This window comes from Carettochelys insculpta, chromosome 29, assembly GCF_033958435.1.
Source record: "Carettochelys insculpta isolate YL-2023 chromosome 29, ASM3395843v1, whole genome shotgun sequence".
Classification (NCBI taxonomy): domain Eukaryota; kingdom Metazoa; phylum Chordata; order Testudines; family Carettochelyidae; genus Carettochelys; species Carettochelys insculpta.
In genome coordinates, this window is record NC_134165.1 from 3,251,235 (window position 1) to 3,273,457 (window position 22,223).

The window sequence follows — 22,223 nt, forward strand, 5'->3', positions numbered from 1 at the left end:
GAGGGTGTTTGTGAGGGATTAGTCAGCTGCCACAGACACCACCACCCTCTTGGCTCTGGGCAGTGGGTGGAATCCCCCAGCAGGCAGGCAGGGCGGCTGTGCTGGATGCGGGTGAGGACGCCCTTTCGGAGACAGGCTGCCGGTGGCTCTGCTGAAGTGGGTCGATTTCTCTCCACTCGGCTGCTTCCAAGCGCTGGGTCCAGCCTTGGTCTCTGCTGGCTCTGCTTGAATCTGAGGCCCAGCGTGAGCGGGGTGAGTGCTGTAGACTTGTAAGAGATAGTGCAGATGTAGTTTTGTAGATTTTTGTGATGCTATTGTAGACTCTTGCATGTTGAATAGTAACAGAGAGGTCGCCGTGGTAGTCTGTATTCTATCACAACAACAAAGCTGTCATGTAGCACTTTAAAGACTAGTAAAATAATTTATTAGGGGATGTATATATTGAATTATTTTGTTAGTCTCTAAACTGCTACATGACTGATTTTTTGCTTTTATTATAGACTCTGTTCAGACTTTCTGCTGGGTAACATATACCATTCTTATATCCGGTTCACTCTGTATATTATTAATTGTAACAAGTTTGGATATCCATTCTCTGTTAGGATGCACACTCTTTGTTCTTGCCATGCTGCAATTAAGTATGTTCCTGTGCATGTGAACGAGAGAAAGAATGCACCCGAAAGGACCTTCATGAGTGGGGGTTCCAGAGGAGGTCCAAACATCTAGGCTCATGGAAGGAAGAAGTCCCAGCAAGAGGAGGGGAGAGTTGACAAAGTCTGTTCAGTCAGGATGGGTGGGTGTGTGGCCCAGTTAATGTGAAGGTGTGAACCATCAAGAGCAGAGAAACTGTGCTTGTAATTGGCCAGCCCCTCCCAGTCTCTGTTCAATCCTTGGTTGACGGTGTCAAATTTGCAAATGAATTGCAGCTCTGTAGTCTGTTTTTCAAGTATTTTTGTTGCAGGACGGCTTCTTTTAAATCTGTTACTGACCATCCAGGGAGATTGAAGTGCTCTCCTACAGGTTTGTGTACGTTACCGTGCCAGAAGTCTGATTTGTGTCCATTTATTCTTCTACGTAGAGACTGTCCCGTTTGGCCAATGTATATTGTGGTGGGGCACTTGATGGCATATATGATATTAATAGATGTGCAGGTGAAAGAGCCCCAGTGGTGTGGTTGATGTTAGGGCCTGTGCTGAGCTCACTGGTGTAGATATGTGAGCAGAGCTGGCAGTGAGGTTTGTTGCAGGGATTGGTTCCAGGTTTAGAATTACTGCGATGTGGTCTATAGCTGCTGGTGAGAATTTGTTTAAGGTTGGCAGGCTGTCTGTAGGGGAGGCCAGGCCTGCCTCCCAAGGCCTGTGAAAGTAAAGGATCATTGCCCAGGATGGGTTGTAGAGCGCTGATGATGGGCTGGAGAGGTTTCAGCTGGGGCCTGTATGTGATGGCCAGTGGTGTTCTGTTGTTTTCCTTGCTGGGGCTGTCTTGTAGCAGGTGGCTTCTGGGTACACATCTGGCTCTGTCAGTCTGTTTCTTCACTTCCTTAGGTGGGTGTTGTAGTTTCAGGAAAGCTTGGTAAAGGTCTTGTAGGTGTTTGTCTCTGTCTGAGGGACTGGAGCAAATGCAGATATTCCTTCGTGCCTGACTGTATACAATGGATCGGGTGGTGGGCTCTGGATGGAAGCTGGAGGCATGTAGATAAGCATAGCGGTCTGTAGGTTTCCAGTACAGGGTGGTGTTAATGTGACCATCACTTATTTGCACAGTAGTGCGCAGGAGGTAGACCTCTCGCGTGGACTGGTCCAGGCTAAGGTTGATGGCGGGGTGGAAACTGTTCAAATCATGGTGGAACTCTTCAAGAGCCTCCTTCCCATGGCTCCAGATGATGAAGATGTCATCAGTGTAGAGCAGGTAGAGGAGGGGCGCTACGGGACGAGAGCTGTGGAAGCGTGTCAGCCCTAGAAGTGTTGGCATGCTGTGGGGCTATGTGGGTGCCCATCACAGTGCCACTGATTTTAAGGTATAAATTGTCCTCAAATCTGAAATAGTTGTGGGTGGACACAGGACTTGGGGCAAACCAAATCAGGACAGACTGACTACCTCAAATTTGGAGGCAGGCATCCCGTTCGATAAAGAATGGGGAAGGACTTTCCCAAGAGACCAACAACTTCGGGCCATCAGCCTGCGAGGCACCACCCAGATGAGGTTGTGCCCAGCAGGGTGGCTGGAAATGCTGGGAACTGTTGGTCTGTTTGAAACGCTGAGTGATTGAGTAAGGCCTGAGAAAATGAAACACGGGGACCTGTCCCGGCAGAAAGGACTTGGCTGAAGTGCTCCAATTCTGATCGATGTGGCCCGTAGGTCAGGGTGAGTAATGGACTGGTAACTGTAACAACAGCGGAGGGTGTGTGTGTGTGTGTGTGAGAGACACACACACACTCAGCAGGAGAAGAGCAGGTTTATTAGCTGACAAGACACAGCGTCATACAGAAGAGTCAGTACAGAAGGCAGAGACAGACAGTCCAATCCATGCTGGGGAGAGGAGGCCCCAAGGGCCCCCCCGGAAGCTGGGGCCTTGCCCCCTTCTTTGTCTCCCTCTCTCCCAGCCCAGACTGCTTCCCAACTCCCAGTTCCAATTTAAGCCCCTCAGGCTCCACCTCCCGCTTTGTCTGCAGCCCAGAGGTGTCACCTGGTCCCCTCGGTTACCCTCAGCAGGAGCCAGGGAGCCCCACCCAGGCCCTGCCAACAGGGGCCTACAGGAACTGGGGAGAGCTCCTGGGACCAAACTGTTTGTCTCTTCAAAACCCCACCTCCAAATTTTCCTCTGGGGAGAGCGGGGATCTAACCACTAGCCCCCACTCTCCTCCCACAGCCAGAGATAGTCCTGGCTCCCAGCCCTGCTCCTAGAGTCAGGGATAGAACCCAGCAGTCCTGGCTCCCAGCCCCTCTCCCAGAGCTGGGGACAGCACTTTGATCCCATGCCCCTCCAACAGACCACTGTGCCTCTCCTACACTACTGGGGGTGGCCAGATTAGTGAGGGGCCAGACGTCACTCTGTGGGATCCCCCAGCCCCTGGAATTAAGCTTTTGGGGGGCCCAATGTGCATGCTGCCTCCCTCCCCAGCAGGTCTTTGACTGCCTCCGGCTGTGAGCTAGCCCTTCCCCTCCTCCGCCGCGTGCCTCTGAGTCAGGAACCGGTGGCCTGTGTGGGGGGAGCAGGCCTGCCCACCCTAGAAGGCCTGGGTATGGGAAAAGCCCTGCCCTGGGGTGGGGGCTGGGAGTCTGAGCACAGAGGGAAACGGAGCCATGCTGGGCATGCAGGATTCCCTGAGGAACCCAGACTAAGGCAGTGGGATGGGGTGGGGTTGAAATACAGGGCTATGGCTGCAGGATGCCTGGGTTCCCCCCCCCAGCTTGGGGGGGGGGCGAGGAGGGGCAGCAGGGGGCTTTGACAGGGCAGTGGGGTGTAATGACTAGAGCTGGGGGCTGGGAAGCACCGTCCCTCTCCAGAGCAGTATTTAGTCGGAGGGAATTCTCCTGGTGCTGACGCATCCGTCCGAGCCACCTTGGCTTCCCCCCTGTTGGCAGCTGGGGGGGTGGAACTCTCCTTTGATCTCGCAGGAGCCGCGTTATCCTGGGCTCACCGTTTCCTATACAGAGCCTGGAAAGGCTGCTGAGAGCCGCAGGCAGCGTCAGAACTCCACAGGGCATCTCCAACTGCCTGGGAACGCAAGCCAGGAGCCCCGGATCCCAGCCCACGCCACCAGGGCCTGGGCCATCAACAGGACCAGGAGCCCTGGCAAACTCCTGCCAACGCTAATCACCTCCGTTACAGGCGCTGGGGAGGGCTTAGCATGGAGCTTCCTTGCCATTTGTTGGTGCAAATCCCCACGTGCGGCTATCGCAGTGCGTTCATTCCAAGAGGAGTGGGCGGCAGGACTCCTGGCTTCTCTCCCCAGCTCTGAGGAGGAGAGGGGCGCAGTGGTTACTGGGGGGCGGGGAGGGGGCGGGGCAGGAGTCAGGACGTCTGGGTTCTACCTGTAGCTCATATACAAGCAGCAGGGAGAATTCCCACCCCCCCCAAACTGATGTGCCCCCCGGCCGCAGGACTCCCTCCAGGGGCAGAGAGGCTCTGTTCCCACAGCCCGTCCAGCTCCCAGCCCATCTGCCAAGGCCCACTTCGTGTGTCTGAATCTCTCCTACAAATCTGGGCTCAGCAGGCGGCGCTGGGGCCTGGGACGGTGACCCCACAGCCAGGGGCCTGCAGGAGGAGCAGTTGATGCTCTCTGGTTATCCCACCTTGTGCTCTGGGCTGACGCTCCTTGCAGCTGGGCTAGTGTCTGGGGCTGGCTGGCTAGTGGCTTCCGGATCTTGGTGCCAGGCAGGGAAGCTGGCAGCCTCTGGGAGAGTGGAGCAGCTGGAGCTTGGACGTTCACAGCTGGCGAAGGACCCTGGGCGCTGGATGGAGGACAGCCTCCCAGCTGGGCCCCGTATCACCTGGGCAAGGTGCTGGGAGGGACCCTGCATCGTGTCGGGAGGGACATTCCTGGACCTTCACCCCGTGTCGCAGGCAGTGGCCGGCACATGCTCCAGTGTCCCCGTGACACTCTCCTTGCTATGGGTGTAGCTCGGGAAGTCGGGGGAGCACCCTCCTCCTGCAAACCTGTCAGGCATGTGGTCTGCCCCCATAGACAGCCCCATTGGCCCGACTGGAGCCCCCCACCCACACAGAGAAATCAAGGGCCGCACCAGAGCGCTGATCTCACGGGGGTGCTGTGCGAGCTCCCTCCTGGCCAGGCAGCTCTGCAGGGTCCCTCGATCCCGGCCCCCAGCCCACTGATTATTCCAGTCCTGGGCCTCAGGTCCATTCATCTTCCTGCGGCCCCGGGGCGGCTGGGAGGCAGGCGCAGGAGGGTTAAGCGCCTGTGCCTGGCTTGTGTTTGGCTTCCTAATCAGCTGGGGCGTGACTGCCGGGTGCGTTGCAGTGTGACTAGGACTCGGGCTAGTTATGGGTCAGAAGCGTCACATGACCGCGGGGGGGTGGGGGGAACGCTGGGTCATTGGGCAGCCGTTTCCCCATCACACTCTTAATAATCAACTCTGCGGCTGGGAGCCTCTTTTGACACGTGCAGGGAGGGAGGGAGCCACAGCTGCTCGCCCCCCTCCCCCGGCACCCAAGTTCCCCTTTCTGGGACTGATAAAATGTCCTTGTTGGCAGAGCTTCCTCCATCGCGAGCGTCTGGCTCTCAGGTGGCACCTGGAGGGCTGCCGGGCGGCTGGCCGGAGCCTCTCTGAGACCAGAGCAGGCAGGGCTCGACCCCTGACTGTGCCACTCTCCCCGGGTGCCCGGCTGCGAAACTGACCAGCGTAAGTTACGCTCCTTTGCCAGCTCCTGGCTTCCTCCCAGCTCGTCTCCTTTGCGTGTTCTGTCCCCCTCACCTGCTTCCTGGTTCACCCTCTTCCTGCTCAGCCTTATCACAGCGCACCCGCTTCAAAGCCAGGCTCCCGCCCGCAGCTGCTGTGACGTGCCGGGGCGGCTGCGCCACTGCCTCAGCTAGCAGCCTACCCCTGGGTTTTAGCCACTGCCCATCACCGTGGCAGCTGGGCTCCTTCCATGGCACATGTCGCACCCTAGAGGGGTTAAATGGGGCGCCTGGCACGCTTCCCCTTCCAGGCTCACCCTTCTGCTTGAACCTGAACGGGACTGGAAAGGCCCAGACAGCCGGACCGCTGGACTTCATGCAAGTGAGAATTGTGGGTGAGCTCTGGAGTGGCCCAGAGACAGGCTGGGACTGCACGTTTCTGAGCCAGGGCTGGACAGGCGCAATCCCAGCTGGGGCACTGGGAGGAGATGACCAACGGGTCAGGGCACAACTGCTGGAGGCAGCACCCCTGGGCTTTGTCTGGCTCTGTCACTACCCTGCTCTGTGGTGTTTCTGGCCATTTTTGTCACTTTTAGGGTGCAGGTTCCTAAGGCCAAGGTCTGTCGTCTGTGCGGCACCTGGCCCAGGGGGGCCCTAATCCTGGCTGGAGTCTGGACAGTACCAGGCACAACAGGGGCCCTGATCTCAACCGGGTGTGGGCAGCGCCTGGCACATCAGGGGCCCTGTTCTTGGATAGGGTCTGAAATGCAAAGAATTGAAAGTAAACCAGAGGGCAGGTGGGAGCCAGGGGCTGCTCTCACAAGCGGCGAGGGATAGGTTTGGCACACAGGCTCCTGGAGCTGCCTGGCGCCCTGGGAAGAGCGCAGCCTCCTGTCTGACCTTGCTGCTGCATCTGACTTGCCCTCCTGGCCCTGCCCTGGGGCTGGAGGCCAGAGGTGGCTGGATCCCTGCAGTTTAGGTGGAGAACTGCCTGCAAAGATCTACCTGCCCCAGAACAGCTGAGCACTGTCTTCTCCAGGGTGAATGTCCTCACCACTTGCTCGGTCTCCCAGAGCCTTGGGCAACAAATGGGCTTTGGGTGGGGTCTGGGTGGCTCTAACTGGCCATTCCCACCTTCCTTTCGCTGTCTCTCTCAGTCTGCAGCAGGGTGATGAGGGGCCGAGTACAGGCTCCGCACACACAGAAAGCTTTGTGCAGAGCTGTGCCGGCTGGCTGTGCAGACAGCCTGAGAGGGTGGGGTCACCTGTTCCGGCCTCAGACGCTGTGGTTAGAGGTGATTTGAAGTGGTTTAGCTACACGGGCCCAGCCCTGCTGCGGACACCCAGATTTTGATTTAAGTAGACTGAGAACAGGTCTGAGCTTAACCCAAACCCGGCTCAGCTGGAAAAGGGCCCCACCCTGGGGTTCACGTTACCCCTCCTTCAAACCCCAACCTTCTCCTGCAAGCTGGGAGCACAGGAAAGCTGCTCATCTGAGAGAGTCCCTGCCCCACAGAGCCTGCAGCCTCAATGCTGGATGGCAGCGGAAGGGATGTGTTCCAGGCAGTACAGGGAGTCAGTGGCAAAGCTGGGAAAAGAACCCAGGAGTCCTGGCTCCTACTTCCCAGCAGCAGACACAAGAGTGGTGCTGAGAACCCAGGCGCCCAGGTTCTGCAGCCCATGAGCTAATCAGCGAGTCACGCTCCCATTCTGGGATTTGGAAGAGAACCCACGTGTCCGGGCTCTTCCCTGGATCTAACCCCCTACCTCCGGCGTTGAGACCAGGTCAATGCCGTGGCCCGTGGCTGTACCTCCCCCGTTCCCCACAGATGGCGGATTACCTGTGTCTCGCCGCGCTCCTGCTGGCTGCTCCGCTGACCCCCTACGCCAGCCAGCTCTCCAGCAGCTCCTCCCTGCGCTTCATCGCCCTGGGGGACTGGGGTGGGGTGTCCAACCCCCCCTTCCACACGGCGCGCGAGGTGGCCACGGCCAAGGAGATAGGTCGCACGGTGGCAGCGCTGGGCGCGGACTTCATCCTGTCCCTCGGCGACAACTTCTACTACAGCGGGGTGCAAGACGTCCATGACAAGAGGTTCCAGGTAGGGAGTTCTGGGGTCCCTCCCCCCCAGCAGTCAGGCACTGGAGTCCAGCGGGGATCCCTCACCTGCACTGAGAGGTGGCTGTCTCTGGGACGGGGCACAGGGGCTGTTTCTATAGGGCAGCAGTTCCCTACGTTTTCAAGACCGGGACCCATTTTGACAATTCAGGAACACTGTGTGACCCCCAAGGCAATTCAAAACCGAACAGGGGGAGAGGAGGTAAAAATGCATTTCCTCAACCCCCCAGCTTAAACCCCTCTCAGCCCCATAACATCCCCTCCACCCCCCAGCTTAAACCCCTCTCAGCCCCATAACATTCCCTGACCCCCATCGTAAACCTTTCTCAGCCCACCCCTCCCCCAGCTTAAATCCCTCTCAGCCCCATAAACACCCCTCCACCCCCCAGCTTAAACCCCTCTCAGACCACCCCTGCCCCCATTTTAAACCCTTCTCAGCCCACCCCTCCCACCCACACTTAAACCCCTCTCAGCTACAGTTGCAAGATTCTTGGAAAACTGATACAGGACAGGACTTATCCCACCCGTGGGAGCCCCAGCCAGGGCTGCTCGTCCTGGATAAGATTTCCAAAAATGGAGTGGCGGGGGGTGGGGTGGGAGCCCTGGCAGCCCTGCAACTGATAGCCAGCTAGGGCACGAACCTGGCTAGCAGTGCCAGCGGCAGGATCCCCGGCTGGGGGTGGGGAGGGGGGAACCCCTGCAGCCCCGCGGCTTGAAGCCAGCTGGGGCGCAGAGTTCTGGACGTCAGCGCCAGCTGCAGGATCCCAGGCAGGGGGGCAGAGGACCCCACAGCAGCACTGTGAGAGCTGGCTGGGGCGCAGAGCCCTGAATGGCTCTCAGTCCCCTCTGTCCTGCTCCCATCCACAGGCTTAAACCAGCCTTAGCCACTCCGGTCCCTCCCACCCACCTCACAGAGGAGTTCCGATCTGCCACTACCCCTTCCTTGGGCTGCATCCTTCTCTGCCTGGCTCCCCCCAGCGCTCCTACTCCCTTCCCCCACCTACAGCGGGGCAATCCCCTGCCCTGCAGGATTAAATGGGACTCAGTTTAATTGGTTTCAGGGTGGGATCTATCCTGCCGGCTGTTAAACCAATTCGGTGCGGCAGGGCAGGGCCTAGGAGCTGAGGAGGAGTCAGGCGGCTGCAAATGGCTCCTTAAGATCCCAGCCAGTGACCCTTAGAAAATGTAATTGCAACCCATGCTTGGGTCCCGACCCATAGGCTGGAAATCCCTGATCTAGGGATTCCTCCCCCTGTGCTGAGATGCGGCTGCCTCTGGGGTGGGGCACAGGGGCAGTTTGCAAAGGAATCCCTTGTCCTGTGCTGAGATGCGGCTGCCTCTGGGGTGGGGCACGCCAGCTATTTAACCGCACCCAACACTTGAGTGGAAACTGCAGGCTGAACCTTGGATAGACACATCTATCTGCTCTTCCCCCCGTCCGTTGCCGTGGCCTGTTTACTGGAGGTGGTGCCCCTGTGTGATCTGGGCAGGATGCACAGTGCACAACCGCTGGCGTGAGCCCTGTGACTGCACCGGTGGGCATGGCTGTGGGGGTGGAGCACAGGGCTCCCCATGCCCTGGGAAAGCACCAGGATCCAAACAGCTGAGCTCTGTCTCCCGCCCACGAAGGGCAGCGCCGGCGGGTGCCGGGGGGCGTTGGCAGGTGTGGCTCTCCCCTGTGACCACCGTCTGCCGTGCCCTTGCCCTGGCAGGAAACCTTCGAGCAGGTGTTTACAGCCCAGTCGCTGCGCACAGTGCCGTGGTACGTCTTGGCTGGGAACCACGACCACTCGGGGAATGTCTCCGCTCAGATCGCCTACAGCAAGGTCTCCAAGCGCTGGTAAGGGCTCTGCGCACCCACCCAGCTCTCCTGCACAGAGGGGCTCAGCAGAGATGGGGAACGGATCCCCTCCCACACCAGAAACTTCCTGCTGGCCCAGCTGGGGCTCCCCCCACAGCTCTGCCAGCGCTCCTCACTCCCAACCCACAGCTCCCTGCTCGCCCGTCCTGACCCCCAGCCCTGCCATCTCCTTACTCGCAGCCGCCTGATAGCTCAGCCTGGGGGTTCAACCCACAAATCTGCCAGTGTCCCTCAATCCTGACCCACCACAGCCACGTGCTGTCCAAGCCCTGGGCTACAGCCCCAGCTCTGCTGGTGCCCCTCACTCTCAACCTGCAACCCAGAGGCCAATCCAGGAGACTGCGGGGCGGGGCGGGCAGCGGGGTACGTGGAGATCAGCTCTAATTTCACCTTTGAACCCTCCATTCTGCAGGAACTTTCCCAACTACTACTACACCCTGAGGTTCAAGGTCCCCAGGAGCAATGCCACGGTGGCCATAATCATGATCGACACGGTCACCCTGTGTGGGAACTCGGATGACTTCCAGAGCCAGCAGCCCCAGCAGCCCCGGGACATGGAGCTGGCCCGAACCCAGCTGGCCTGGCTCCGCAAGCAGATGGCTGCCTCGCAGGACGACTACCTGCTGGTGGCTGGCCACTATCCGGTGTGGTCCGTGGCTGAGCATGGCCCCACCCATTGCCTGGTGAAGCGCCTGCAGCCACTGCTGCTCAAGTACCAGGCCACCGCCTACCTGTGCGGCCACGATCACAACCTGCAAGTGAGTAGGGGGCCACCCCACTACCAGGGAGATGCCCACCGACCACTGGATGGCTCACCGCAGCCCGGCTCAGGCCACTGCTCTGACCAACAAGACCCCACGACCATCCCTGAGCTGGGAACAGACCCCCAGAGTCCTGGCTCCCAGCCCCCTCGATCCCTCAGACCCCCAGAGTCCTGGCTCCCAGCCCCCTAGACTCCTCTCCTCTCCCAGAGCTGGGATTAGAACCCATGAGATCTGGCTAATGTCTTCCCGCTTCCAATCCATTAGATCCCCAACAGTTTGGAAGAGGAGGCGATGTAAGGCCTCTCGCTGTGAGAGCTGTTCTCCTCCTGCTCCCGCCCCCAGCCCTCTCCAGAGAACAGCTCCCCCGGCCAGTGTGGCTCTGTGCCCCCGGGACAATGGGGCACAGCATAGCTGCTGCTTGCTCGCCCTGGTGCAAGCCTGCTGGCTGTGGGGTGGGGGAAGGACAAAGCAGGAGTGCTGATCTGCTCTGACACCCACTCTCTCCCCCATCAGTACCTGCAGGACAAGGCCGGCGTGGGCTACGTGCTAAGCGGGGCCGGCAACTTTGTGGAGAACTCGCGGAAGCACTACCGCAAGGTGCCCGAGGGCTACCTGCGCTTCTTCTACGCCGAGCCGGCCTCCCTGGGCGGCTTCGCCTACGTGGAGATCGACAGCAAGCAGATGAGTGTCACCTACATCGAGGCCAGCGGCAAGTCCCTGTACAAGACCTCCCTCCCCCGGAGAAGCCGCCTCTGACAGCCCCCCATGGATCTCGACGGGTGCGGGAAAGGGGGGCTCAGAGCTCCCAGCTCTTTCCTTTGGCGCCGAGGGAAACGCTGCTAGAGGCATTGCAGCTGTCTGATTTTTCAGGCTGGGGAGTCCGACCTCTGGGGAACCCTCCTGGTAGGCCCCCGAGGTACCACCCACGGCTTCGCAAACACCTCTCGCCCTATCTCCACTTGCTGGCTGGAGAAGACCCCCCCCCAGTATCGGCTGCTTGGCTCCATTTGCCCATCTCAGTAGATCCCTGCAGATCCCAGCCCCCTTTAATCCCCCTCAAACAACGCTGGCTTGGGGTCCTCCGCTCCCCAGCTCTTCTGAAAGCTCTCTTGCCACGTCTAGGCCCTCTCTGGATGTGTGGGTGAACCACAGGCTCTGTGTACTGCCCCACAGCCCCAGGGAGATGCTCTGCTGCTCACACACCTCCTTGCCCTGCAGCTGGTGGGTTTGTTCTGCTGTCACTGGGTTAGTTGGGGGACAAGGTCTCCCGCCATCTCCATTCCAGGTGCAGCCCCTGGCTGTTGTGGGAGGAGAGAGGGGCTCTGCAAAGCTTTTCCTGGGGCTAGGCAGGCTGGCTCCAACGCATGAGATCTGGGTTTGATGCCTGGCTGTGGCATGACGTCACCCGTCTCTCTCTGGGCTTTAGCTCTCCTCCGAGAAAACAGGGTCAACACATGCTTCCCCTTGGCCTGCTGAGCCTGTCAATGCCTTGGGGATCCCCTTCGTGCAGGAACCAAGGCTCTCTCAGCTGAGCTCCTCCCGTTTTGCCATCTGGAGGTGCTCTGGCCTCCCTTCTCAGGTACAAAACCCTCATCACGTAACAGGTGGCCAGGAAGACAACTCTTTTTTTTTTGGACCTGTGAAGTGTGTTGGACCAGAAGAGGACTTAGGACTGTCCAGCTCTGACCCTGTGGGGGTGTTTGCGTTTTCTGAGTGGCTTGTTTTAACCCACAGGGACTAACAGGTCCGGGGTGTTCCCTCTGCATTTAAGGGTTGTGTGCGTGCATATGTGACTCCCATGTGTTTGTCAAAGACTTTTAAATTCCAGAGAAACTACTTGTTTACGCTGCTCAGCACTGCGCCTGCCATCTGTTGCTCCCAGACTGCTTCAAAAGGGACAGACTCTCACATGCGTTTCTTGTGACTATTTTCAATAAATTATACTGGGAAAAGTCCTAGTGGTTTTCGCTCCACAAACCTGTCCCCCTCGGAAACGATGACACGGGACAATGTTTAGGGAACCAACGGGCAGGCTGTGATGGGCTGCGGCACCACTCTGCCAATGGCCTTCAGTCCCAAACGGCAGCCTTCCCACGATGCTCCAACGCACAGAGCTCTGCTAGAGCCGCACTCGAGTAATCCTAACCCACAGACCCCTGCTACTCAGCCCTGGTTCTCCTGGCACTCAGCCAACACCCCTCAGTCCTGACCAGCAGCCCCTGCTCTTGCAGGCGTACCGAGATACTCTCAGATATAAGGCACTAGACTGACTTCTCCTTGTCAGGGTCTGGGAATGATCCACATGACAGCTCTGTGATGCGCAGGGACATCATCTTCACAGGCCTTCATGGCCCAGCTTTCCCCCTTCCCCTGATCTCCAGCAGCAGAAGTGGCTTTCCTCACCGGATCCCACTTCCTTGGCACTTGCCAGGAAATCCCACATGACCAATGTCAACCGCTTTTCCCTGGCACACAGTCACCTAACAATGAGGGCACCTGCCTGAAGAATCTTAAACCCAGAAGGTGGTCAGGGAGGGAACATACAGAAATTCCCCAGGGATCAGTGGCTGGGAACCACATCTGGGAGGAAGGAAGGCCGCCCGCTCATCTGCAACTCCTCTGCTCCTGACTCCTCACTAGGGCGAGCCCCATAGACGCTCGGTCTCTGGAGTCCATCCCCGATCTGTCTCCAGCACAGAACTGTTTCTCTACTTACAGCAAGGGAGGTTTTGTAGGACACAAGGAGGAGATTCGAATCAAAGTTTAACACAACTGCTCTAGACTTTTTTAACCTGAGCTGATGTTTTTGTGAAAGACAAGCTCAGATTCAAACAGGGATTCATTCAGGGCTGGTCGCTGCTCTGTTACACAAGAAGGCAGCTCTTTTCAGCTTGTTTAAGACTGGGAACAAGTTTACGTGAACCAAAATAAGGGACATTTAAATCCAAAATGAGCCTTCTCCTGGAATCCCCAGGGGTTTGCTCCGGTTTAATGATACTGACTTAAAACCTGGTTTTGGTTCAATGGTTACCACAGCATGTAAGAGCCTCAAATACAGCCCAGACCTGAGGTTGCTAAAGGTAGCAGAAACGCACAATACAAAGCTAGTCCCTGCCACTAAAGTGCTTCCAGTCTAAGGACAAAACAGGTGAGAGGTAGACACAGCACGAGGAAGAAATACTTGCCAGCAGTTGCCTAACCATTGTCAAGATATTTGCAAATGACTACACAGGAAAAGGCGTAAAAATACTTGTTTGAAAACCTGTGCAACTGCTCCTACATCACTAAAAGTCAGGGCAATGTAAACACTGTTTGTCCCTACTTCTGCCAACAAAACACTTCCACCCCCATGGGTGCGGTTCCTATTCTCCATAGGAGAGTGCTCTTGCGGACAATAAGCTGTTTACACAAAACTTGTGTCTTTGGGAGGGAGAGGGGTTAAGCTCCTGCAAATGAACAGAATTTTTGTCATTCAATTGGCAGTGTAGACAACACCTAGTAAACAGAAACAACTATAGTAACAGAGAGAAAGCCATGCTAGTCTATATACTATCAAAACAAAAAAAGGAGTCCAGTAGCATTTTAAAGACTAACAAAATAATTTATTAGGTGATGAGCTTTCGTGGGACAGGCCCACTTCTTCAGACAACAGCCATACCAGAACAGGCTCAATATTTAAGCCACAGAGAACCAAAAATAGTAATCACGGTTGACAAATCAGAAAAATGATCAAGGTGAGCAAATCAGGGAGGAGAGGGGCAGAAGCGGGGGGAGTCAAGAATTAGATAAAGCAAAGTATGTAAAAGAGAAGTGGGTCTGTCCCACGAAAGGGCATCACCTAATAAATTATTTTGTTAGTCTTTAAAGTGCTACTGGACAGCTTTTTTGTTTTGATAGAAATAACTATGGTGTTGAAAACCCCAAGTCAAAGGCATTGTGCAGCTAAGGGCATGAGGATTATGACTTCAGAAGCTGGTAGCCCAATGACTAATTTCAGCCCTATGCTCTTAAAATGTAAGTCAACAAAACTAGATGTTTAGGGGTATGAAGAGTCCATCACTGCAAGACCTGTAGGTAGGCTAACCCCTAACACAGACAGAGCTAGCCTGGGAAAAGTGTTTCCATCAACCTAGCTACTGTGCGTCAGGGAGAAAACATCCCTATAGTGATGGAAAACTCCCTTGGGTGGCTACAACTTGAGCCTACATAACCAGGTCACAATAACAAAACTACTGAACTACAGCCATTGACACGAGAGCGCCCCGACGTTCCCAAGCGCGACAGGAATTCACACAGCGTTAATGAAACGGCAGATGCTTTCTTGGCCTGTAATCCCAGCCGGGCAAAGAAAGGGTCTTTAAATAGGGGGGTTCTCTTCATCGGTCAGGCAAAGCAACGAACAACCTACAGCCCTGGCCAAACCCAACCAACAAGTCTTTTCCCCTTGCCCACCCGATGTCCTTTATCTGCAGGGCAGAACTTATTCATGACCCTTAATAGCCTCTAATCAGCAGCCTTTCCTGCGGCGCACTTCGCGCTGCCCATTATCTGGGGCCTCCTGTCACGAGGAGCAAAGGGGAAGGAGAGGCCCCCCCCCACCCCACAGGAGGGAGCGGGCAGAGCGAGGGCTGCGGGGGGGGGGTCGGCTCGGGGGGGTGTGAATCCCTGGTCCCGGCCACAGGCCGCTGAGGGAGAGTTTATTCTGCCTCCTGCTGCCCGGGCTGCAGCTCCCGCGGCGGGGGGGCGGAGAGGGGGGAGGGGGTGAGACCCTGTTGGCGGGGGGAGGGGCAATGGGGGTGGGGCGACGCGACGGCAGCGAAAGCTGGAGCCTCCCGGTCCCAGCAGCGCTGAGCCTCAGTGCCTGGTGATGCCGCTCCCGTCTGCCCCTCCCCCATGGGTCCCATCTGGCTGCCCCCCATGGCCCCCACCCCCGCCTCTGGCAGCCCCTCCCCCTCTAGATCTTGGCCTCGCCCCCACCACAGCGGCCATCTTGAAAACAACCGCGGAGGGGAGGAGACATCACCTCAGCGCCACTTCCGGTTCAGGTTCAGGCCCTCCCCGCCCCTGACCTCATTTCCTCCTGCCCGTGCTGTCAATCACCCCGCGCTGGGCCGGGGGCCAGCCAATGGCTGCCGGCGGGGCGGGCGGGCGGCCGGGCGCGAGCGCGTTTCTCTTCCGGTTCAGCAGCGGAAGTGCCGGTCGCCGTTGGAAACGCGGCCGGGGCGGGAGGCTGGAGACCAGGTGGGGGGTGGGAGTCCGACAGCCACCTCCTCCCGCCCCGGAAGTGGCCTCCCGGTGCGCGCGCGCGGGGCTGGGATCGGCTCGGTTCTTGTCTCCCTGTGGTTGGGGGAGCCCCCTACCCCGGGGGGCCCATCCCTGGGCTCGTACCTGCCCCCCCATCCCGGGGGGAGCCGCTGGACCCCGTCACTGGGGATCCCCCATCCCGGGGGGGAGCCCCCGACCCCGGCCTTGCACCTGCCCCCCCATCCCCGGGGAGTGCTGGGCCCTGCCCCCCATGCTTGGGGGAGGGGGTGTTGCACCCACGTGCCTGTTTCGGGGATCTGGGCTTCTGCTCCCCAGCCGCTGGCTGGAAGGAGACGCTCCAGCTCAGGCTGCGGGCGGTGCTTGGTTCCTTTCCTCCATACCTTGGGGGGCGGGGCGAGCTCCCAGGTCCCAGGGGATGCTGGCGGATGTCCCACCTGCGGTGGTAATGCGGGGGGCGGGGTCTGTCTATGTCCAGACCTGGAGAGCCCACCTGCCCTCATCTTCTTCTGTCCCCACACCCTCGTTCCTGGGTGCCCTGGAACCGGGAGCACGGTGGGGTGGAGGGAGGCGAAAGGGCCGCATGTGTGATTTCCCCCCGCCCCCCCCCCCGCATTGGAAGGTGACTGACGCTTTCCCTCCCCTTTGGGCCCTGCAGGCAAAGATGGGCCGCAGGAAGTCAAAGCGGAAGCCCCCGCCGAAGAAGAAGATGACAGGCACCCTGGAGACGCAGTTCACCTGCCCCTTCTGTAACCACGAGAAGTCCTGCGATGTCAAAATGTAAGTGGAGTGGCCTTTCTGGCTCCAGTACCTAGGGCGGAGCCAGCTGATCGGCTACGTTAGTGCTCAAGAGGATGCGCTTATTGGGGAGGGGGCTGTCGCTCCTCAGGAGAGCAGGGGTTGAGCTGACCCCCGTCTGGGGCTGGGGCAGAAAGTCCCTTGCTCCGCGGGATTAGAGGAGTTACTGGAGATGCCAGGCATACGCTGACACATTGTGTGCTGCCTGCTGCTGGAGACAGGACATGAGGCTGTTTGCTTATTCTGGTGTGCCAGGGAGGGAGGACATGAGGCTAGTGACGGGTGTGATTCAGTGTGGGAGCAAGGGAAGGGTGAATGAAACAGGGTAGATTGTAATACAGTAGACCCCCGATTTGTGCGGGGGTTGTGTTTTCGCACCCCTGTGTAAGTAAAATTTCCCGTCTAACTCAGGAGAGCCGGGAAACTGATGCGGGCACCTCGTTGATCAGTTTCCTGGCTCCAGCTAGTGGAGGGCAGGGAGCAGCCTGCCTCCCAGCTCCCCTTCTCTTGCAGAGCGGGGAAACTGACCAGGGTGGGTGCCCTCATCAATTTCCCAGCTCCTGTCAGTGGCGGCAGCCCGGAGCCTGACTCTCCGCTACTGCCACTGACTGGAGCGGTTTCTTTGCTCCTGTTGGCAGCAGTCCCATTAACCTGAGAGCGTGTCACTCATGGGTTTACTGTACGTCACTCCTGTAGAGAAGCTAGAGCACTGGGCAACTCCAGATGGGTCGAGTCTATTTCCAGTTCTGCCACTAGTCTGCTTGCTTCACCTCCCCCTGCCTCGGTTTCCCTATCTGTAGAATGGGGATAATAATGCCACCATATAGTGGTTTGAGAGCTACAGATGAAAAGAGCTAGACAAGAGCTCGGGACTGTTGTTACTACTATTATTAGTGCTTATCGGTAGATTGATGAGCCCTTTAGTCAGGTCTGACATGGAAGGAAGGGGGATGCTATTGGGTAAGCTGGGCCGGTTGGTCTCTTCCGATTGGAAGTGGAGGGCAGGCTGGAAGGGGTCTATTTGATTTGCTATGTCATAAGACAATACAGGACTGGGGAGGCGAGGCGGGGGGAGATACAAGGCTAGACAGGCCCACTGGTGTGGTGTCTGCATCCATGACAACCAAGAGCTGTATGACTGTGTTTCAGTAACTAAGGAACTTGATATTACCTAACATCACACTAAGGGCCTTGGGCCCTTTGCTATATCCCCATCAACAAGCATTGCTGAAGTGTGGCTGTGCAGATCATGGATCGTGTAAAGTAAAGTGCAGCAAGGTTTCCCTCTTTGGATTTTTTCCCTAAGAATCAGCCTCTGGTTTCCTGTTTTTGAGTGTACAATCAGCCACGCTGGAGCTCATGTTAAAACCACCTCAAAAGCTTCCTCTCTCACCCTTCAGAGTGTGCAGATGGCTTGCTCATTTCCATCTTAGTTATCTTTTAGCCTAGTGCCTAAATGTTTAGTTCTTCTACTTTCTCATCAATCCTGAGATGGAACGTAATCGATTGATTTCAGCAGAAGACTAGGAGTCGGGACTCCTGGGTTTTTTTCCAGCTCTTTCAACCTTCTTCATGATCACATCAGACAAGTTGCTCGTCTTCTCTTCACTTGTTTCCCTATCAGCAAAATGTGAATTAACTTAGTGGCTCTTGGCTTGTGATGCTTAATTTGTTAATGTTGTGTTTTGTTTCAGTGGGCGTGAGAGAGGAGAAGTGTGTTCTTTTTTAATTCAGTTCCTCTAATCACTTGCTCTCGTTTGTTTGCGCTTTAGACTGCCATTTGGAAATGTTTGCTATTGGAATATTGTTTTCTATGTTTCAGGGACCGGGCTCGGAACACTGGTGTGATATCATGTACTGTGTGTCTGGAGGAATTTCAGACTCCCATAACATGTATCCTTTGCATTTCTAATGACCGAAGCAGGATATCTTTACAGTACAGGTTGAACCTCTCTAATTCAGACCTGTTGTGTCTGGCAACATCCGTAATCTGGTATGATTTTAGTTAGCTGGACGATCATATATCATGTTTCCTGTGGTTTCCTAAAGTTTGTTTCCGGACCCCAGGCCTGGCTCTCAGTGTTCTGTGCTGTTATTTAGCTGTAACGTACCCCCTCAATGGCTTCTAAGAGCCCAGTCAGCATTGAAAGTGTTGGTAATGTGCTAGAGAATATTGATCTCCTGTGATCTGGCAAATTTTCTAATCCGGCTCCGGTCAGGTTCTGGAGGCGCCGGACGAGAGACGTACCACCTGTAGTTGATTTCCCCCCACCCCCATGAATTCATGGAGGGAAACATATTTTCACTGCTGTTACACTTCAGCCACAGCGGTCTTGGAGTTCAGGTATTGATGAGCCCCCAGAACTTTGCTGACATGAAACATCCAAGTATCTGCAAAGTTAGACCCTGCTCTGGTTCAGCAGCAAACTCCTGAGAGCCTTGCCTGGGGTTGAGTGCTTTCCACTGGGCTGGAGCACAGCTTCTTGCGGTATCTTGGCACTTCCTGTTGGAAAGTGGAAGCAAAGAAGCAGCAGCTAAAATAACCAGACAGTCAAGTAGAAATTCTCATAGATTCCATAGCCTCAGGGACCATTGTGATGTTCTAGTGTGACCTGGACAATACAGATCATGGGACTTCCCCAAAATGATTTTGTTGTGACCAGGGCCAGTCTTTTAGGAAGACAGCCCATCTTGAGCATGTCAGTGACTCGTGTGGGGCATGTTACTATTGGGAACTGAACCCAGAAGCACAAATAACTTCCCATCCGTGCGTTCACATGTTGGCCTTTTTGTCCTGTAGCAGTAGGAGATGATTCCCTGGAGAGCAAGTTCTTAGTGCGTGTCCACAACAGGGTCAGAATCATGGTTGCCCCAACGGCCAATAACTTGCGATTACTGTTAGCAGGGTTGTCTGCGAACTTCTCCCGGTATGTGCCCCAGTTTTCCCCTCCCTAGCGTGGGGATAGTGATTTCATCTCCCTTCAGAAGCTGCTTTGAGATCTGCGGATGACAGTGGAAGGAAGGGTCAGAAAGTTGGTGGTATTCGGTGGCCAGGACAGAGAGGTGGTGGTATTTGCTCCACATTGCTGTTGCAAAGGGCCAAGAGGCAGGTGTTGTGGAGAAGTGAGAACGGTGCAAATTTTTTTCCTCCTCTCCCAGTACAAGCTGAATTGCACGTGTCAGGGGAGGTGATAACAGGGGTTTTCTGGTGTCATCTTCCTTGACTTTTGACCTTCAGATCTTTCAGAACCGGTGGATGTGTACAGCGATTGGATAGATGCTTGTGAGGCGGCCAATCAGTAGCAGCAGCTGGGCAGGAAGCTCCTTGTACTAATTCTGGATGTTACAGTATTTCGTACGTGGAAAAAAAATGTGCTAGTTCCATAACATGAGACAATCGGGGCCTTTGGAGAAGGTGGCTGGTTTTTCTTTTTTTAGCTTTTCCATCCAGGGATCTTTTTATAGTTGTTGTTCCTTTGTGAATTACCCTCGGGCCAATTTATCCTTGTGCGCGTGTTACGCTGCTAAGGGATAATTTGGAAGTGTTGCTCTAGTGGGCGGGGAGGGGAGATATTTTGTTTTGCTCAGCCAGGCAGTTTGAAAGTTCACGAGATAAGAAATGGCTTGTTACCATGATTCAATTGCAGCAGTTAATTAAAAACCAAAACAGTCACTAATCCTAGGCCGGCCAAGAAGTGTCCATTTGCTGGCTGGATCCCTGTCGGAATAAGCTGTCTTGGATTCCAGCTGGCTTTTAATATTATCACCTGACACTTTGATGTGGAGGCGGTCTCGTCTAGTGCTTAGAGCAGGGCAGCAGTTTGTCTGCAGTCCTGGGTTCTTTTCCTGTGTCTTCTGTGAGCTTCCAGTGTAATCTTGGGCAAGTCGTTTCCATTCTTAGCACCTCAGTTTCCCCCTATAAATCAGAGTGAATAACACTTGGACCTTTTCAAAGTGCTTTGAGATCTTTGGACACAAAGTGTGATAGAAATGTAACATCCACAGTGAAATACTCTTCCCTCCGGGCCCAGTTCCAGATGTTGGCTTTTGGCCTCTCCGAGAGGATTCACTGGGGCAGAAAAGTCCCGTTTGATACATTTCACTTTGACTTACCTAAACGAAGGTGCTGCTGTCTTTGGTTTACATTCTCCAGTGCAGCATAAACTGGTTTGGCAGAGAACAGGGCCATCACACCGGCACAGATGACCGCTTTTCTCAGGCGGGTCCCTGCAGCTGTTGGCTCAGATTTGCTCCTTCGTCCCTTAATCAAAATACAGCAAAACTTCAGAACTGGAGGGTGGGAAACGAACTGGGTAGCAGCGTCGGAGAACTGGAGGAGTTGTGGGAAGTGGGACAGAAGGCTGAGGGTCAGATAAAGGGTTTTGGTACCGTGATGCATTCTTGACTCTAGTCATGGTGACAAGCATGTTTTCTGATCTGAACACCCAGATGCTAGACTGAGCAAAAACCCTTCTGCTGCAGCAGCTTGCAGAGCCATTTGAAGGGTCACTGCTCTGATGTTTTATCTTTGTGATAACCCCTCGCTCTTAGATTCACAGTGCTCGCCTCTGTTCTCATGCGGCTGTTACTTGGGGTCCTGCAAGAGGCAGTCACTCAGCTCTTGGTGCTGCTGATTTTAAGGAGGTGGCAGATCCCTGGCAGAACTGAACTTGAGCCTGCAGCGAATGGGTGGGGGATAGTTTGCCAAGGGGAGGGATGCACAAATCAGAGTGAAAGCGGGGAGGGGAGGATGGGCTAAATTAGCCCCCTTCGTCTCCCTTGGCTTTTACCTGCTGCTTTTAGCTTGAGGAAATTCTTAGTGTATTAAGAGTTTTCCTTGGATCTTCCTGGATGGTACCGGCAGTGCCTGGAGTTCCTTCCTGGGCGCTGATTGATTTTCAGCCTCAGGTAGCTGCATGGGCTGGGGATTAAGCTGCTTTGAATTCCTGGCTGGGTCTGGCTACCTTTCGGTGCAGTACAAAGCAGGGCGTAGAAGGCAGCTGGCCTGGGTGTGTGTGAGCAGAGGGGCTCTTTCGAAATTGTTTTGTAGAACAACCCTTTAATAAATGCCGTCCTGGGGGGAAGTGGTCTTCGTTTGTCCTTTATCATCATTCGTGCCACAAAACTTCTGGGCTGAGTGATGGACTTGTTTCCCTGAGGAGGGAGGAATTTGCGCAAGCTACGTGCCGGTGTGAGGGAGACAGCAGGTGAGCCGAGGCGATAGGAAGTGTGTGTTCTGTTCCCGTCTCTAAGCACGTTCCCTCCCTGCTCTGCACCTTGGTTTCCCTTTGTGTGAGATGCGGGTTCGGACCCTAAACGTGTGCTGTGTACTTGGAGCTTCTGCCTTGCAACACTGATGGGTCAAACAGACACAGCTCGGATTCCACCTTTGTTGATTCCTTAGTCTAGCTCTTAGGCAGCTGAGTCTGGTCATGACTCTGAGCCTGGGTCAGCTGACTTGAGCAGATTGCTCTGCTGAAAGCAGCAGCGTAGATGTCCCCACCTGGGCTCTGAGACCTGCCCTGCCTTGCTGGGATCCTGGTTCCAGCCCAAGTTGCAACATCTGCCCTCCTCATGCTACCCGCGTCGCGTGAGTTGCTGTGGGCATGGAGCCTTCCTGCCCCCACGGTATTTTTGCAGTACAGCCTGTTCCCTCCACGATCTCCACTGCAGCAGCAAGACCTTGGACCCCTAGCAAGCTACAGTGTGTCGCTGATACAGCTTCCTAGTGTTCGGGGGTCCTGGCGTGGCCAACCCCGCTCAGCAGAATCAGCTGAATGGCAGCGAGGCCGCGTTCCAGCGAAGGAGAAAAGCCTGGGCATTTGGAGGACGGGGTGTGTGTGAGGAGAAATCAGCTGAGTGGGTGCTGTTTGTTCTGGAAGGGCATGCTGGTTAAATAGCTTGTGAAAGCAGAGTTGCCTGATTGGCGGTAATGTGGGGAGGACTCTCGGGGACCTTTTCGCTTTACTCCAGGTGCTTTAAACAATTAACTCATGTTCCTTAGAATCGGGGGGAATTTGGCTGTCACAGGACAGGGGCTGATAATACTGGCTGCATGGGCTG

The 22,223-nt window shown here is 55.9% G+C and overlaps 2 protein-coding genes and 1 long non-coding RNA gene across 6 annotated transcripts; 2 read left to right on the forward strand and 1 right to left on the reverse strand.

Moving 5' to 3' along the window:
• Positions 1-97: 97 nt before the first annotated feature.
• ACP5 (acid phosphatase 5, tartrate resistant) lies at positions 98-12,052 on the forward strand. 4 transcript variants are annotated; one of them, XM_074980202.1, is made up of 6 exons: positions 98-252; positions 5,216-5,364; positions 7,189-7,458; positions 9,188-9,315; positions 9,749-10,094; positions 10,614-12,052. In XM_074980202.1, exons 3-6 carry the CDS (start codon positions 7,189-7,191, stop codon positions 10,854-10,856), a joined length of 987 nt encoding a protein of 328 aa, XP_074836303.1. In that variant the 5' UTR covers positions 98-252; positions 5,216-5,364; the 3' UTR covers positions 10,857-12,052. The 4 variants fall into 4 exon arrangements, with proteins under 4 accessions (XP_074836303.1, XP_074836301.1, XP_074836299.1 ...); XM_074980200.1 differs by lacking the exon at positions 98-252 and having other exon boundaries at positions 5,066-5,364; XM_074980198.1 differs by lacking the exons at positions 98-252; positions 5,216-5,364 and adding an exon at positions 5,447-5,751.
• LOC142003330 (uncharacterized) lies at positions 2,345-7,700 on the reverse strand. Its single transcript, XR_012642811.1, has 3 exons — positions 7,524-7,700; positions 7,201-7,418; positions 2,345-3,958 (listed from the first exon to the last, which is right to left on the reverse strand). It is a non-coding gene; the product is annotated as an uncharacterized LOC142003330 (long non-coding RNA).
• Positions 12,053-15,292: 3,240 nt separating the features above from the next.
• ELOF1 (elongation factor 1) lies at positions 15,293-21,250 on the forward strand. Its single transcript, XM_074980359.1, has 4 exons — positions 15,293-15,395; positions 16,021-16,142; positions 17,983-18,053; positions 19,399-21,250. The coding sequence occupies exons 2-4, from the start codon at positions 16,027-16,029 to the stop codon at positions 19,461-19,463; spliced, it is 252 nt and encodes an 83-aa protein (XP_074836460.1). The 5' UTR covers positions 15,293-15,395; positions 16,021-16,026; the 3' UTR covers positions 19,464-21,250.
• Positions 21,251-22,223: the final 973 nt, after the last annotated feature.